Here is a 17,423-nt window from a genome sequence, read left to right as displayed (position 1 = left end):
CAGGGCAAAGTTTACTAGGCCACATGTGCACTGTCACTGACTATAGACAGGATCCAATGACATCATCAACCAGAGACGGAAGCTCAGAGGTCTTAGAGCAACACGTATAACTCAGTGAGAGTTTTGAACAGGAATAGACCAATGATTGTGAGAAGAAAACACTCCAGACAGAAGTTGCCTCAAACCACAGACCTAGGATTTCCCCCAGTCCAAAGCTTATCCATTAGGTGGTGGAAAAATCTGCCCCAGCATCAGTGGTTTTAGGCAACTATTATGATAAAACAATGTTCCAGTGAAAGACTGAGCACCCCACCACTTTCAGTATCTGATGAATCTCTGCCCTGTTGCCTCAATAGTCAGGCAGACTTGCATGAAAAGGGTAAACAGAGTATTTCACAAGAATAGAGAATGGACACATCAGGATACACACCATCCCAGGACCAGAGTACAACTACTCAAAGAAACAGAATAGTGTAGTTGTTCACATATTTTAATGTATTCACATAACACACATTTATTGAAGTAATTCTGGCCCAACCCCTCCAAAAATAGCCATCATTTGTTTCATAAATACTAACTAAACCTTTGTCCCCTCAACCCATGACTTCCTATAGTGGTCTCTCCAATGCCAACCACATCTTGTGAAACATGCCTTGTTATCTGGCCTTATCAGCAGCACTACAACACAGTTGTTCAGCAAAAAGAGTCCTCAACATGGTCCATAGTTTCACAGTTCCTCCGTGATAAATCTATGAGGCAATGCTGTCCTGCTGTATCAGTGTCAGTGATCAGAGTCCAGGTTTATAGGCCTTTTAGGCCCTACTATACTATACCACCTGAGACTGTCTCACTGACTCACTAGCCACATAGATAAAGCCATGTCCACAAACAGGCTTTATCTCGATCCAATAGTCCATATAGGGAGTGCTACTGCAGAATAGATGGCTTGTAGCAGGGCTTGGTTTTGGCTGTTTAATGCACTGCACTGTATTCCGCTGTTGTAGACATGGGCCTGAACTTTACTCCAAAAGGCTCCAACCAACAGAGGGAGCGGATAATGTAAGAAATTGAAGTTAATTTGCTTGATGTGTTCTAGATTAATGTAATATTGTTTTGTAAATCTGGAGGGTCACATTTCCAGAAGCGTAGGTGGTTCGCAGCACCAAAACGTTTGGGTTCTTTAGGATCGTGGGTACAGTAGTTCTTGATCTTACAGTAGCATTCTAGACCATCCGCTCACAGAGTCCATGCTCAGTGGGAATTGTAGTGTTATGCGTTTAGTTGTCCTTCTTCTCCAGGCTGGTCTGTCCCTCAGGTACAGTAGGCATGAAGAAAGTGGGGCTGAGGCGGCATCGGATGGCTAGGAGGATCGGTACAGCTACATACAGCCCGTTTAGAATCATAACGGTCGACCATTTGTCTGTTGGGACCCGGTATGTGAAGGGGGTTCGGGAGTGGAGTGATCCCCCGATATGGCACCACTGGGTCTGGGGAAGGGGAGGAGAAGGGTGGGTGTGAGGGGGTGTTAATGGAAGACGAATAATAGGAACAGAATAGAAACACAACAATTGTGTAAAAAATCATCAAAAATATAATTTGTATCACAGCTGCTTTGTCAAATCCCTGGTACATCACACTGCGTGTGAACTGCCATTGAAGCGACCAATATTCTTACCTGGGCTATGGCCCCAGCAAAGAAGATGGCCCAGTCCAGCATCCAGGTACAACCAGGGTTCCTCAGCCCGTATATGAATGCAGCCAGCAGAGGCAACGCATAGAACAAATACACCAGCATCTAGAGCAATCAAATAACAAGACACGTGTCGTTCGACATCAAGACGGACGCAATGGCGACTACACTATCAAGCAGCATGGAACAGGAACAAATATGGATAGTACGCCATAACAGACAATGGAATGAAGATCTATGTGTGTTTTACTCATTCTATTTTCTACAACTCACCATGATCCTAGGGAAGACCACGGGGTCCTTGAGGTAAGGCTCAACTCACCGTGATCCTAGGGAAGACCACAGGGTCCTTGAGGTAAGGCTCATACTGGTAGATATAGGTGAAGCAGGTATCCAGAGGACAGTCAAGGGCCACCTGAGTGAGAGAGAGGAAGAGTGAATGAATGGATGGATGGATGGATGGATGGATGGATGGATGGATGAATTGATGGATGAATGGATTAATGGATTAATGGATCAATGAATGAACACATGAATCAATCAATCAAAGAATGATTAACAATTTTGTTGGCTAAAGAAGAAACACACTGGCTACATGGACCCTGTGATTCAGACTCAGGAAATGTACGCCTTTCCTACGCACACCTTCGCACTTCTCAGTAATTGGTATTCAGACGTACCTTATGCTGGTGACTAACGGGCTTTGCAGACATGGTTCCCGTTAGGAAGATGGTGCCAACAGAGATGGTCGCCTTGCTTTGCGTTCTTAGGAAACTATGTGGTATTTTGTTTTTTTATGTATTATTTCTTACATTGTTACCCCAGGAAGTCTTAAGTTTTAAAACATACAGCCGGGAGGAACTATTGGATATACGAGCAACGTCAACTTACCAACATTGCGACCAGGAATACGACTTTCCCGAAGCGGATCCTCTGTTTTGGACCACCACCAGGACAATGGATCGGATCCCAGTAGGCGACCCAAAACAACGGCATTGCAGAAGGGGCAGCCGGAGCGGTCTTCTGGTCAGTCTCCGTAGACGGGCACATCGCTCACCGCTCCCGAATATACTACTCGCCAATGTCCAGTCTCTTGACAACAAGGTAGCCGAAATTTGAGCAAGGGTTGCCTTCCAGAGAGACATCAGAGATTGTAACACGGAACATGTAACATGTTTCACGGAAACATGGCTCACTCGGGATATGTTATCAGAGTCGGTACAGCCACCCGGGTTCTTCACGCATCGCGCCGACAGAAACAAACATCTCTCTGGTAAGAAGAAGGGCGGGGGTGTATGCCTTATGATTAACGAGTCGTGGTGTGATCATAACAACATACAGAAACTCAAGTCCTTTTGTTCACCTGACCTAGAATTCCTTACAATGAAATGCCGACCGCATTATTTACCAAGAGAGTTCTCTTCGATTATAATCAAAGACGTGTATACCCCCCCCCCCCAAGCAGACACCTCGACGGCCCTGAAAGAACTTCATTGGACTCTATGTAAACTGGAAAGCATATATCCTGAGGCTGCATTTATTGTAGCTGGGGATTTTAACAAAGCTGATCTGAAAACAAGGCATACAAAGCCCTCTCTCACCCTCCTTTCGGCAAATCTCCAAGATGGCGTAGCAGTCAGACGTCTTTTTGTTCTCGTCTTGTCGTGTCCCATGTATATATCTTTTTATACAGTGGGGAGAACAAGTATTTGATACACTGACGATTTTGCAGGTTTTCCTACTTACAAAGCATGTAGAGGTCTGTAATTTTTATCATAGGTACACTTCAACTGTGAGAGAAGGAATCTAAAACAAAAATCCAGAAAATCACATTGTATGATTTTTAAGTAATTCATTTGCATTTTATTGCATGACATAAGTATTTGATACATCAGAAAAGCAGAACTTAATATTTGGTACAGAAACCTTAGTTTGCAATTACAGAGATCATACGTTTCCTGTAGTTCTTGACCAGGTTTGCACACACTGCAGCAGGGATTTTGGCCCACTCCTCCATACAGACCTTCTCCAGATCCTTCAGGTTTCGGGGCTGTCGCTGGGCAATACGGACTTTCGGCTCCCTCCAAAGATTTTCTATTGGGTTCAGGTCTGGAGACTGGCAAGGCCACTCCAGGACCTTGAGATGCTTCTTACGGAGCCACTCCTTAGTTGCCCTGGCTGTGTGTTTCGGGTCGTTGTCATGCTGGAAGACCCAGCCACGACCCATCTTCAATGCTCTTACTGAGGGAAGGAGGTTGTTGGTCAAGATCTCGCGATACATGGCCCCATCCATCCTCCCCTCAATACGGTGCAGTCGTCCTGTCCCCTTTGCAGAAAAGCATCCCCAAAGAATGATGTTTCCACCTCCATGCTTCACGGTTGGGATGGTGTTCATGGGGTTGTACTCATCCTTCTTCTTCCTCCAAACACGGCGAGTGGAGTTTAGACCAAAAAGCTCTATTTTTGTCTCATCAGACCACATGACCTTCTCCCATTCCTCCTCTGGATCATCCAGATGGTCATTGGCAAACTTCAGACGGGCCTGGACATGCGCTGGCTTGAGCAGGGGGACCTTGCGTGCGCTGCAGGATTTTAATCCATGACGGCGTAGTGTGTTACTAATGGTTTTCTTTGAGACTGTGGTCCCAGCTCTCTTCAGGTCATTGACCAGGTCCTGCCGTGTAGTTCTGGGATGATCCCTCACATTCCTCATGATCATTGATGCCCCACGAGGTGAGATCTTGCATGGAGCCCCAGACCGAGGGTGATTGACCGTCATCTTGAACTTCTTCCATTTTCTAATAATTGTGCCAACAGTTGTTGCCTTCTCACCAAGCTGCTTGCCTATTGTCCTGTAGCCCATCCCAGCCTTGTACAGGTCTACAATTTATCCCTGATGTCCTTACACAGCTCTCTGGTCTTGGCCATTGTGGAGAGGTTGGAGTCTGTTTGATTGAGTGTGTGGACAGGTGTCTTTTATACAGGTAACGAGTTCAAACAGGTGCAGTTAATACAGGTAATGAGTGGAGAACAGGAGGGCTTCTTAAAGAAAAACTAACAGGTCTGTGAGAGCCGGAATTCTTACTGGTTGGTAGGTGATCAAATACTTATGTCATGCAATAAAATGCAAATTAATTACTTAAAAATCATACAATGGGATTTTCTGGATTTTTGTTTTAGATTCCGTCTCTCACAGTTGAAGTGTACCTATGATAAAAATGACAGACCTCTACATGCTTTGTAAGTAGGAAAACCTGCAAAATCGGCAGTGTATCAAATACTTGTTCTCCCCACTGTATCTTTTTTCTTCGCATATATTTAAAAATATATTTTTCTTAACCGCAACTTCAACATACTCTCCTGCAATCCACCTCACCCAATGTGGTATGGATCTGCTATTTCTTCACTTCTGAACCGGAACCCCAACAGAAGCTAGCCAGCTAACTAGCTACTAGCTAGTAACCAGTTAGCCACTGCTAGCGGTCATCAGCTACCATTAGCCTGGACAACTCTCGTCAGTCTGCACAGCGCAACTCAAACCAGAGCAAATCTGACTTATTTTTCTCCATATCTCCGGATTCCTACCGCAAGCTCTGAACCTTTTCACCTGGATCATCGCAGCTGCTATCTGAGTGGCCACTCCTGGCTAACATCTCTGTCCCGAAGCAAGAACGAATTAGCCTGGAGCTAGCCTTGCTAGGCCCATATCCCGGCTAGCCGAAGAGATCCATCAGCCACTCCTTGGGCTACAATACCTATTTTGCCAATCGGCCTGGACCCCCGCCGACCCATCACGACTGGACTACTGACGTAATTCACCCGAGGGAGTTTATCAACTGGCTCCTCCGTCATGACGTCCCCTGAATGCCCATCTGCTAACCTGCTAGCCGCGGCCCGCTAGCTCTCTAGAGCATATCGGACTGTTAGCTTAAGAGGCCCATCGGACAAATTCTTTGGCCACTATACCTATTCTGCCAATTGGCTTGGATCCTTTAACCACATGAAGCCCTGCTGATCCATGACGACTGATCTGCAAATGTAACTGCATGAGGGGGCTACAAATGACTTTCTTCCGTTGTGTCATCCCTCTAAGGCCCTTCTGCTAGCTTGCTAGCCCCGGCCCGCTAGCTGCCTGAATCGCCGTGTCTCCAGCCCGAGCCACTCACTGGACCCCTATGATCACTCGGCTACGCATGCCTCTCCCTAATGTCAATATGCCTTGTCCATATCTGTCTTGGTTAGTAATTATTGCCTTATTTCACTGTAGAGCCTCTAGACCTGCTCAATACGCCTTAGTTAACCCTTTAGTTCCACCACGCACACATGCGGTGACCTCACCTGGTTTAAATTATGTTTCTAGGGACATTATCTCTCTCATCGTCACTCAGTGCATAGGTGTACCTCCACTATATTCACATCCTACCATACATTTGTCTGCACATTATGCCTTGAATCTATTCTACTGTGCCCAGAAACCTGCTCCTTTTACTCTCTGTTCCGAACGTACTAGACGACCAGTTCTTATATCCTTTAGCCGTACCCTTATCCCACTCCTCCTCTGTTCCTCTGGTGATGTGGAGGTTATTCCAGTCCCTGCAGTGCCTAGCTCCACTCTCATTCCCCAGGCGCTCTCATTTGTTGACTTCTGTAACCGTAAAAGCCTTGGTTTCATGCATGTTAACATTAGAAGCCTCCTCCCTAAGTTTGTTTTATTCACTGCCTTAGCACACTCTGCCAACCCGGATGTCCTAGCCGTGTCTGAATCCTGGTTTAGGAAGACCACCAATAACCATGAAATTTCCATCCCTAACTATAACATTTTCCGACAAGATAGAACTGCCAAAGGGGGCGGAGTTGCAATCTACTGCAGAGACAGCCTGCAGAGTTCTGTCTTACTATCCAGGTCTGTGCCCAAACAATTTGAGCTCCTACTTTTAAAAATCCACCTTTCCAGAAACAAGTCTGTCACCGTTGCCGCTTGCTATAGACCACCTTCTGCCCCCAGCTGTGTCCTCGACACCATATGTGAATTGATTGCCCCCCATCTTTCTTCAGAGCTCGTGCTTTTAGGTGACCTAAACCGGGACATGCTTAACACCCCGGCCGTCCTACTATCTAAGCTTGATACCCTCAATCTCACTCAAATTATCAATGAACCTACCAGGTACAACCTCAAATCCGTAAACACGGGCACCCTCATAAATATCATCCTAACCAACCTGCCCTCCAAATACACCTCTGCTGTCTTCAACCAGGATCTCAGCGATCACTGCCTCATTGCCTGCATCCGTAATGGGTCTGCGGTCAAATGACCACTGCTCATCACTGTCAAACGCTCCCTAAAACTCTTCAGCGAGCAGGCCTTTCCAATCGACCTGACCCGGGTATCCTGGAAGGACATTGGTCTCATTCCGTCAGTAGAGGATGCCTGGTTATTCTTTAAAAGTGCTTTCCTCACCATCTTAAATAAGCATTCCCCAATCAAAAAATTTAGAACCAGGAACAGATATAGCCCCTGGTTCACTTCAGACCTGACCGCCCTTGACCAGCACAAAAACATCCTGTGACATACTGCATTAGCTTCGAATAGCCCCCGCGATATGCAACCTTTCAGGCAAGTTAGGAACCAATATCAACAGGCAGTTAGGAAAGCAAAGGCTAGCTTTTTCAAACAGAAATTGTCTGTAGCAGTTTAGGTCTAGAGTGTCTCCCCCTTTGAAGAGGGGGATGACCGCGGCAGCTTTCCAATCTTTGGGTTCTCAGACGATACGAAAGAGAGTTTGAACAGGCTAGTAATAGGGGTTGCAACAATTTCGGTGGCATGCGCTCCAGCAGGTATATCTCACTGGTCACCCCCAAAGCCAATTCCTTCTTCAGCCGCCTTTCCTTCCAGTTCTCTGCTGCCAATGACTGGAACGAACTGCAAAAGTCACTGAAGCTGGAGACTCATATCTCCCTCACTAGCTTTAAGCACCAGCTGTCAAGCAGCTCACAGATCTGCACCTGTACATAGCCTATCTGTAAATAGCCCATCCAACTACCTCATCCCCATACTGTTATCTATTTTATTTATTTTTGCTCCTTTGCACCCCATTATCTCTACCTGTACACTCATCTTCTGTACATCTATCACTCCAGCGTTTAATTGCTATATTGTAATTATTTTGCCACTATGGCCTATTTATTGCCTTACCTCCGGTATCCTACCTCATTTGCACACACTGTATATCAACTTTTTCTACTGTATTATTGATTGTATATTTCTTTATTCCATGTGTAACTCTGTGCTGTTGTTTGTGCTGCACTGCTTTGCTTTATCTTGGCCAGGTCGCAGTTGTAAATGAGAACTTGTTCTCAACTAGCCTACCTGGTTAAATAAAGGTGAAATAAGAAAATAATTTAAAAAGTCTGACCACGACTCCATTTTGTTGCTCCCAGCCTGTAGACAGAAACTAAAACAGGAAACGCCCGTGCTCAGGTCTGTTCAATGCTGGTCCGACCAATCGGGTTCCACGCTTCAAGATTGCCTCGATCGTGTGGACTGGGATATGTTCCGGATATTCTCAGACAACAACATTGATGTATACGCTGATTCGGTGAGCAAGTTTATTAGCAAGTGCATCGGTGATGTTGTACTCCACGGTGACTATTAAAACCTTCCCCAACCAGAAACCGTAGATTGATGGCAGCATTCGCGCAAAACTGAAAGCGCGAACCACTGCTTTTAATCATGGCAAGGCGACTGGAAACATGACCGAATACAAACAGTGTAGCTGTTCCCTCCGCAAGAAAATAAAACATGCTAAGCATCAGTATAAAGACAAAGTAGAGTCGCAATTCAAAGGCTCAGACATGATATGCATGTGGCAGGGTCTACAGTCAATCACGGATTATGAAAAGAAAACCAGCACCGTCGCGGACACCGACGTCTTGCTCCCAGACAAATTTAACAACTTCTTTGCTCGCTTTGAGGACAATACAGTGCCACTGATACGGCCCGCTACCAAAACCTGCGGGCTCTCCTTCACTGCGGCCAATGTGAGTAAGACATTTAAACGTCTGCCGGCCACAGACGGCATCCCTAGCCGCGTCCTCAGAGCATGCGCAGACCAGCTGGGTGGTGTGTTTACGGACATATTCAATCAATCCCTATCCCAGTCTGCTGTTCCCACATGCTTCAAGAGGACCACCATTGTTCCTGTTCCCAAGAAAGCTAAGGTAACTGAGCTAAACGACTATCGCCCCGTAGCACTCACTTCCATCATCATGAAATGCTTTGAGAGACTAATCAATGATCATATCACCTCCACCCTACCTGACACCCTAGACCCACTCCAATTTGCTTACCGCCCCAATAGGTCCACAGACGACGCAATCGCAATCACACTGCACACTGCCCTAACCCATCTGGACAAGAGGAATACCTATGTAAGAATGCTGTTCATTGATTACAGTTCAGCATTTAACACCATAGTACCCTCCGAACTCATCATTAAGCTCGAGATCCTGGGTCTCAACCCCGGCCTGTGCAACTGGGTCCTGGACTTTCTGACGGGCCGCCCCCAGGTGGTGAGGGTAGCAAACAACATCTCCGCCCCACTGATCCTCAACACTGGGGCCCCACAAGGGTGTGTTCTCAGCCCTCTCCTGTATTCCCTGTTCACCTATGACTGCGTGGCCATGCACGCCTCCAACTCAATCATCAAGTTTGCAGACGACACTACAGTGGTAGGCTTGATTACCAACAACAGACGATACGGCATACAAGGAGGAGGTGAGGGCCCTCGGAGTGTGGTGTCAGGAAAATAACCTCTTACTCAACGTCAACAAAACAAAGGAGATGATCATGGACTTCAGGAAACAGCAGAGGGAGCAACCCCCTTCCACATCAATAGGACAGTAGTGGAGAAGGTGGAAAGTTTTAAGTTCCTCATACCCAACCTCAGGAGGCTGAAGAAATTTGGCTTGTCACCGAAAACACTCAAACTTTTACAGATTCATAATCGAGAGCATCCTGTTGGGCTGTATCACTGCCTGGTACGGCAACTGTTCCACCCACAACCGTAAGACTCTCCAGAGGGTAGTGAGGTCTGCACAACACATCACCGGGCGCAAACTACCTGTCCTCCAGGACACCTACACCACCTGATGTCACAGGAAGGCCAAAAAGATCATCAAGGACAACAACCAACCGAGCCACTGCCTGTTCCCCCGCTATCACCCAGAAGGCGAGGTCAGTACAGGTGCATCAAAGCTGGGACCGAGAGACTGAAAAACAGCTTCTATCTCAAGGCCATCAGACTGTTAAACAGCCATCACTAACATTGAGTGGCTGCTGCCAACATACAGACTCAATCACTAGCCACTTTAATAATAAAAAATTGGATGTAATAAATGCATCACTAGTCACTTTAAACAATGCCACTTTATGTAATGTTTACATACCCTACATTACTCATCTCATATGTATATACTGTACTCTATACCATCTACTGCATCTTGCCTATGCCATTCGGCCATCGCTCATCCATATATTTATATGTACATGTTCTTAGTCATTCCTTTACACTTGTGTCAACAAGGTAGTTGTTGTAAAATTGATAGATTACTTGTTGGATATTACTGCACGGTCGGAACTAGAAGCACAAGCATTTTGCTACACTCGCATTAAAATCTGCTAACCATGTGTATGTGACCAATTTTTTTTTATTTGATTTGATGTTATTTTTTGCCTGCACTGAATACATTTAATTCAACCACTGAAAACCTTCCCACTTGCTGGCCAACAGATTTACTCATCGATGTTTCCATTCAATAGTGTTTTCAGTAAAAAATAAATAATATAGTGTATCTTCAGTTAGAATTTTGGCGACAGGCACTAGAATACATGGAGAGAATGGGTTCAGAATACAGCGATTCATTAAAGAAAGCCATCTAAATATATACATACACGTCTTTGTTTCAGCACCAACTGGTAGATTTCTAAATATTTAGGCACATTTTGGGGTTAGGAAAGTATGAATAATTTAAAAAGAACAGATTTGGAGATCCTTTATGCACTAAATATATTGATTAATCAAAAATACAATGCTTTGATTCATCCTGAAAGTTGTCATATTATTAAATTGTTCAATCCATGAAATATTGGAAGATTAGAAAAGTGTGCAATAGGGATTGAACCGTAGTCCAATAAATCTACCCTAATAATCCTCACTAATCATGGAACTGTATGAAAATGGTCCAGTCGTCATGAACCATGTGCCAGGTTCCAGGTTTAAACTGCTACTTATGATCTGTGTTCCTTAATGATTCAAATAGACTACGTGGTCCAAATTATTGCACAACTTGGAATACATTAGCCTAATATGATCCACTATGGCTACCCACACAAACTCGACAGAGGAAAGAAAGGTCAACTAACGATGCAATGGAATGGAATGGAAACTAACACTAAAGTGGCAGATATAAATGTAAGGAAACTAACACTAAAGTGGCAGATATAAATGTAAGGAAACTAACACTAAAGTGGCAGATATAAATGTAAGGAAACAAACACTAAAGTGGCAGATATAAATGTAAGGAAACAAACACTAAAGTGGCAGATATAAATGTAAGGAAACAAACAGTAAAGTGGCAGATATAAATGTAAGGAAACTAACACTAAAGTGGCAGATATAAATGTAAGGAAACAAACACTAAAGTGGCAGATATAAATGTAAGGAAACAAACACTAAAGTGGCAGATATAAATGTAAGGAAACTAACACTAAAGTGGCAGATATAAATGTAAGGAAACAAACACTAAAGTGGCAGATATAAATGTAAGGAAACAAACACTAAAGTGGCAGATATAAATGTAAGGAAACAAACAGTAAAGTGGCAGATATAAATGTAAGGAAACGAACACTAAAGTGGCAGATATAAATGTAAGGAAACAAACACTAAAGTGGCAGATATAAATGTAAGGAAACTAACACTAAAGTGGCAGATATAAATGTAAGGAAACGAACACTAAAGTGGCAGATATAAATGTAAGGAAACAAACAGTAAAGTGCCAGATATAAATGTAAGGAAACAAACACTAAAGTGGCAGATATAAATGTAAGGAAACAAAAAGTAAAGTGGCAGATATAAATGTAAGGAAACAAACAGTAAAGTTGCAGATATAAATGTAAGGAAACAAACACTAAAGTGGCAGATATAAATGTAAGGAAACAAACACTAAAGTGGCAGATATAAATGTAAGGAAACAAACACTAAAGTGGCAGATATAAATGTAAGGAAACAAAAAGTAAAGTGGCAGATATAAATGTAAGGAAACAAACAGTAAAGTGCCAGATATAAATGTAAGGAAACAAACAGTAAAGTTGCAGATATAAATGTAAGGAAACAAACACTAAAGTGGCAGATATAAATGTAAGGAAACAAACACTAAAGTGGCAGATATAAATGTATGTGGGTATATCTAACTGACGGTGGCTACCAATAGTGGCTAATATTTAAGAAAATACATACATTTTTTTCATACAGTTTCTAGACATCCTAAATCAACTCGTTAGGTTTTCCGCTATACTGTCATTTGTGCATGGCTACAGAAGCTTATAGCTTGGGTCCCCAAATTTCATCCCTGCTGGTTATAAAGCCAGCATTTCATAAACTTCACTGTGGAAAAGGTGATATGTTGATATGTTTCAGTTTGCAGCCATATTACTGGTTTCACATTTGTCTCCATCGATCAGGTAAAATAGATCTAAAACTACTGTCATTTATATTTACAATCCACTTATCCAAATGGCTTACGTATGTACCTAGCTCTTATCAATAGCTCAGCCTCTTATCAGTTTGTAAATGACAGAGCATGGAGAATGGGGTTCTTTCTACCGGGAAAAAGAAAGTAGACGTTGTTCCACTTAGGACCGACAGGTTGCTCAACCTTATTGGTCGTTTCATCGCGCGTAAAGGTGGTGGCATTATGAGGGGAATTAAGTCAAGGTCAGAACACAGCGTATATGTAGACAAACCTCCGCCATATCTTCCTTTACTTGAGCTCCCCCGCAAACGAATAGCGGGTAAATATTCATTTTTGATGAATCAAAAATACAGTGGTTTGATTCATCCTGACAGTTGTCATATTATTCAATTGTTCAATCCATGAAGTATTGGAAGGTGAGAAAAGTGTGCAACTCGGGTCGGAATCCCCCCCATAGTGAAGTGAGTGGTTGGTCTGTTACTTACAGCGCCCCTGAAGACAGAGAAGGCCATGGCTCCCAGCAGTAGCAGAGACAGGATCAGGTCAACAGGCCTGTAGAGGAGACTTCTCTTCTGCGCTACTGCAATCTGAGGAATACAGACAAACACAACCTATGTCAGTCCAACTGGGGTACTGTACGTTTCAGGTTCAGTACCAGTCAAACATTTGGACACACCGACTCATTCTAGGGTTTTTCTTTACTTTTACTATTTTCTACATTGTGGAATAATAGTGAAGACATCAAAACTATGAAACACATATGGAATCATGTTGTAACCAAAAAAGTGTTAAACAAAGAAAAAGAAAACACTACTAAAGGACACCAATAAGAAAAAGGGACTTGCTTGGGCCAAGAAACACGAGCAATGGAAATCTGTCCTTTGGTCTGATGAGTCCACATTTGAGATTTTTGGTTCCAACCGCCGTGTCTTTGTGAGACGCAGAGTAGTTGAACAGATGATCTCCGCATGTGTGGTTCACATCATGAAGAGGAGGAGGTGTGATGGTGTGGGGCTGCTTTGCTGGTGACACTGTGATTTATTTAGAATTCAAGGCACACTTAATCAGCATGGTTACCACAGCATTCTGCAGCGATACGCCATCCCATCTGGTTTGCACTTAGTGGGACTATCATTTGTTTTTCTACAGGACAATGACCCAGACAGAACACCTCCAGGCAGTGTAAGGGATATTTAACCAAGAATAAGAGTGTGTGGAGTGCAGCATCAGATGACCTGGCCTCCACAATCACCTGACCTCAACCCATTTGAGATGGTTTTGGATGAGTTGGACCACAGAGTGAAGGAAAAGCAGCCAACAGAAGCAAACAGAAGCAAACGGGGATGGACCTACCTGAATTTGTCCTTGTTTTCGTTGAGAAATGTTTTCTACGGTTTGTAGTAATGAATGTGTGTTTTGTGTGGGAGGGATTAGTGACTGCACCACGATGGTTAGTTATTCTCTTAAAGTGAATTGATCATATTCAGTTCATGGATGAAACAAACATATCAGTCCAGTCGAAAGTTAGCTTTACTGCACTGCTGTTCCATCTGTGTATCTCACCTTGTCTGCAGGAATGATTGGCAGCTCTCTCTCTCTACTGAAGAGCAGGATGGCTCCCCAGATGGGCAGCAACAGGAAGGGAGTATTCCTCCAGAAGGCGGGATGAATGTTTGAACCATATTTACCTGCGTGAAGAGCCATGACAATATTAACATGTCTGTTCCTGATATACCTGTTTGCCACTATTTGGCTGTGTTAGACTATACCAGAGAGTAACAGTAAAGGCACTTTCTTTGAAACACACTCACCGATGACTACTCCTGGGATGAAGACGATCTGGTGGGCGATGGACGACCCAGCCCAGAACAGCGCCAGGCTGCGATAGGACTTCCTTTATGAATAGGAAATAGATTTAACCATCTCCCCAAAAATCGTATTGCCACTATTGGTACGACTGTAGAATCACTGTAGCGAAGTGCCACTTACCCCCTGAACATGCGATGGATGATGATGAGGAAGAGGAGGAAGTGCAGGACTCCCTCCCAGTAATTCATCATCACAGCGTAGGCTGCACTCAGATGGGGCTCCCCCTGACAGATCATCAGGTCATGTTTAATAGCTGATATATTTCTTATAAAAAAAATAGTTTTCTACAAAGCGTTTTCCAAACCACATATCAATCAATAATCTAGTACAAATGACTAATTAATGAGGTAAAGGAAAGGACTAGTTAGTTAAACTAACCTTCTTCAGGTAGAAGCCCATGTAACCAGAGATGTAGCCATCCTGTTCCAAAGCATTGGTCAGGCCCACCAGACATGTGAAGGAAAACACAGCCAACACTAAAAGAGAGAGAGAGAGAGAGAGAGAGAGAGAGAGAGAGAGAGAGAGAGAGAGAGAGAGAGAGAGAGAGAGAGAGAGAGAGAGAGAGAGAGAGAGAGAGAGAGAGAGAGAGAGAGAGAGAGAGAGAGAGAGAGAGAGAGAGAGAGAGAGAGAGAGAGAGAGAGAGAGAGAGAGAGAGAGAGAGAGAGAGAGAGAGACCTTTCTCATTCAGTTTCACTCACGCATTCTTTTCAATTATCTTCAACACCCCTTTATAATGAGAGGCGTGTGTGTGCTCACATACTACTACCACCCTTACGGTCTCTGACTACTACATACCATAAAACAAGGGGTCAATGTTTTCCCAGTGTTGCAATGCGAGAAGATGGAGGACAAGGAAAGACATGATGTAGGGTATAATGTACAGTACGGCAGCTCCTAGTGTCAACACCATTACAGGCCTGTGGAGGAGAGAGACACATGTATCAGTAATACAAACTCACACACCTTATGAAACTACATAGGGAAAAACTCTGGGGCCTTTTTTCCTCTCCTCGAAGGTATCACCGATCTGAATGAATGACTGAACGAATTAATGACTAAGCCACTGAAGAATGATGACCTAACTCTAGCTGCCGTCTATGAAGGTGTAGCCTAGGAAAGACGTTTGACTAAAAAGTATGGATGGATCAGGTGTTGTTTATCATGGTAAAAGTGTGTCATGATTACATTACACAAAATAAAATAGTGTGTGAGATGAACCCAACTTACTGTTTTATGACATTGTTCATAGTGTAGAGAACCGCAGGAGCCACAAGAGACAAAAGGAAAACACATATGTCCACAGGCAGCTGCATCTTTGTACCGTTGATTCATATAACACCTCAGCCAAAGTGAATAATCTGAACAGTGTACTGAAAAGGAACAGGAAAACTATATATCCGGAGTTTCAGTGGAGGATTATTGCTGCTGTCCACACCTTGTCTCCTGAATGGTGATTGTGATCACTCTTTTTACAAAGCTTTCATTGACCCTCGACATCAGCTGTTCGCTGCTTTGGTTCAAAGTTCACAAACTTCATGATTGCATTATTCTCAGAGTATCCTAGTCTATATAGCCTATAAACCTATAAATAGTTTTACGCAATGCGTAGGCTATGCACAGAGTGCGTTGTGCATAAAATACATTAATGCGTAAATTAATTACATTCCAGTTTTAAATAGTTGTCAAATGTATGTAGATTTTTCTGTCAAGGCTTTGACTTTAGGAACTATTGACAAAGAATGGATTACTGGAACCTAGGCCTACATTAGGCCTACATGTCATCATTGCCACCTTGTGGTATGTGGCTAAAGATGTCGGTTTATTCTCAAAATAAAGGTGATGGTAACTGTGGTAGAGATCAATAACAATGTAGTCGAACAATGAACAAAAGTAAATGATGAACAAAAACAAACAATGAACGAAAATGTATTTCTCTAAATATACTAGACAAAAATATAAACACAACAACTGAAATAAAAGATCCAAGAAATGTTACATACACACAGAAAATGTCATTCTTGAGAGAAATAAACATTTTGTGCATATGCACAATTTCTGGGATATTTTGTTTCAGTTCATGAAACATGGGACCAACACTTTACATGTTGCGTTTATATTTTTGTTCAGTGTAAATAAAAAACTGAACTCAATCCAAAATCAGCATTTGGCCTAAGGAAATACCTTGAGCATCAAGAGGTGTACACCCCTTTTCCCAGCGGGTTCTGTAACTTGATACCTATACCCCATTACCTGTTTAAAGAAGCTGAAGGCTATACACACGTGTAGATAACCCCACATAATATTCATAGGCCTTTCTCAATCAAACAGGTATACCATCTGAAATACGACAAATCTCATTAAATAATACGTTCACAAAATGACAAAACCCGCGGGAAAAGGGGTGCACGCTTCTCGATTCATTGTAAATAGCTTAATTCTTGTGTGTTTTATTTCTCACGTTTTTTATTTTGTATTTTTCATATTTAAGTCTGCATCGTTTGGAAATAGGTTGTACGTAAGCATTTCACTGTAAGGTCTACAACTGTTGTATTCGGCGCATGTGACAAACGCAATATTATTTGATTAGTTTGTTTGTTTTTGTAAGTACATGTTTCCACTGACGGCGTGCCTTGTAGAAGACCCCGTGCACGAGCCAAACTCCGAGAAGCCAACAAATACTCTAAATGAATGCACAAACTGTAAGAAATAACTTCACTGGAGCTACAAAGATATAACTGGAGAACTTGCTATCAATGAGTGGAGTAGCAATAGTAGGCATACACATGTGTAAAAACAGTAACTATGTTGGCATAATTAACTGAAGAGCGAACAGAGAGTGGGGCTTGAATTTGAGCCGAGTACAATGTACTCGTGAAATTGAACCCTTGTCCAAAATAAATGTAATTAAACTTTCACTGATTTATCTGACTGATTGGAGTTACTATAAAATAGTGTGCAATACATAAACTACAGATAGTGAAGATTATTATCATTATTATTATCATCATCATCATCAATACATAAACTACAGATAGTGAAGATTATTATCATTATTATTATCATCATCATCATCATCATTATTATTATTATTATTATTATTATTATGGACAGAATG

General features: G+C 42.9%; 1 protein-coding gene across 1 annotated transcript; it reads right to left on the bottom strand.

The window, feature by feature from the left end:
• Positions 1-472: 472 nt before the first annotated feature.
• Positions 473-15,777, bottom strand: tm6sf2a (transmembrane 6 superfamily member 2a). The gene is made up of 10 exons (XM_071361081.1): positions 15,536-15,777; positions 15,104-15,225; positions 14,687-14,784; positions 14,429-14,532; positions 14,251-14,333; positions 14,003-14,127; positions 12,925-13,026; positions 2,013-2,105; positions 1,676-1,795; positions 473-1,487 (listed from the first exon to the last, which is right to left on the bottom strand). Exons 1-10 carry the CDS (start codon positions 15,619-15,621, stop codon positions 1,278-1,280), a joined length of 1,143 nt encoding a protein of 380 aa, XP_071217182.1. The 5' UTR covers positions 15,622-15,777; the 3' UTR covers positions 473-1,277.
• Positions 15,778-17,423: the final 1,646 nt, after the last annotated feature.

This window comes from Salvelinus alpinus, chromosome 23 (genome assembly GCF_045679555.1).
Source record: "Salvelinus alpinus chromosome 23, SLU_Salpinus.1, whole genome shotgun sequence".
In the NCBI taxonomy this organism is placed as follows: domain Eukaryota; kingdom Metazoa; phylum Chordata; class Actinopteri; order Salmoniformes; family Salmonidae; genus Salvelinus; species Salvelinus alpinus.
The sequence above is the reverse complement of the archived record's forward strand: the minus strand, read 5'-3'. Positions and strand labels throughout refer to the sequence as shown.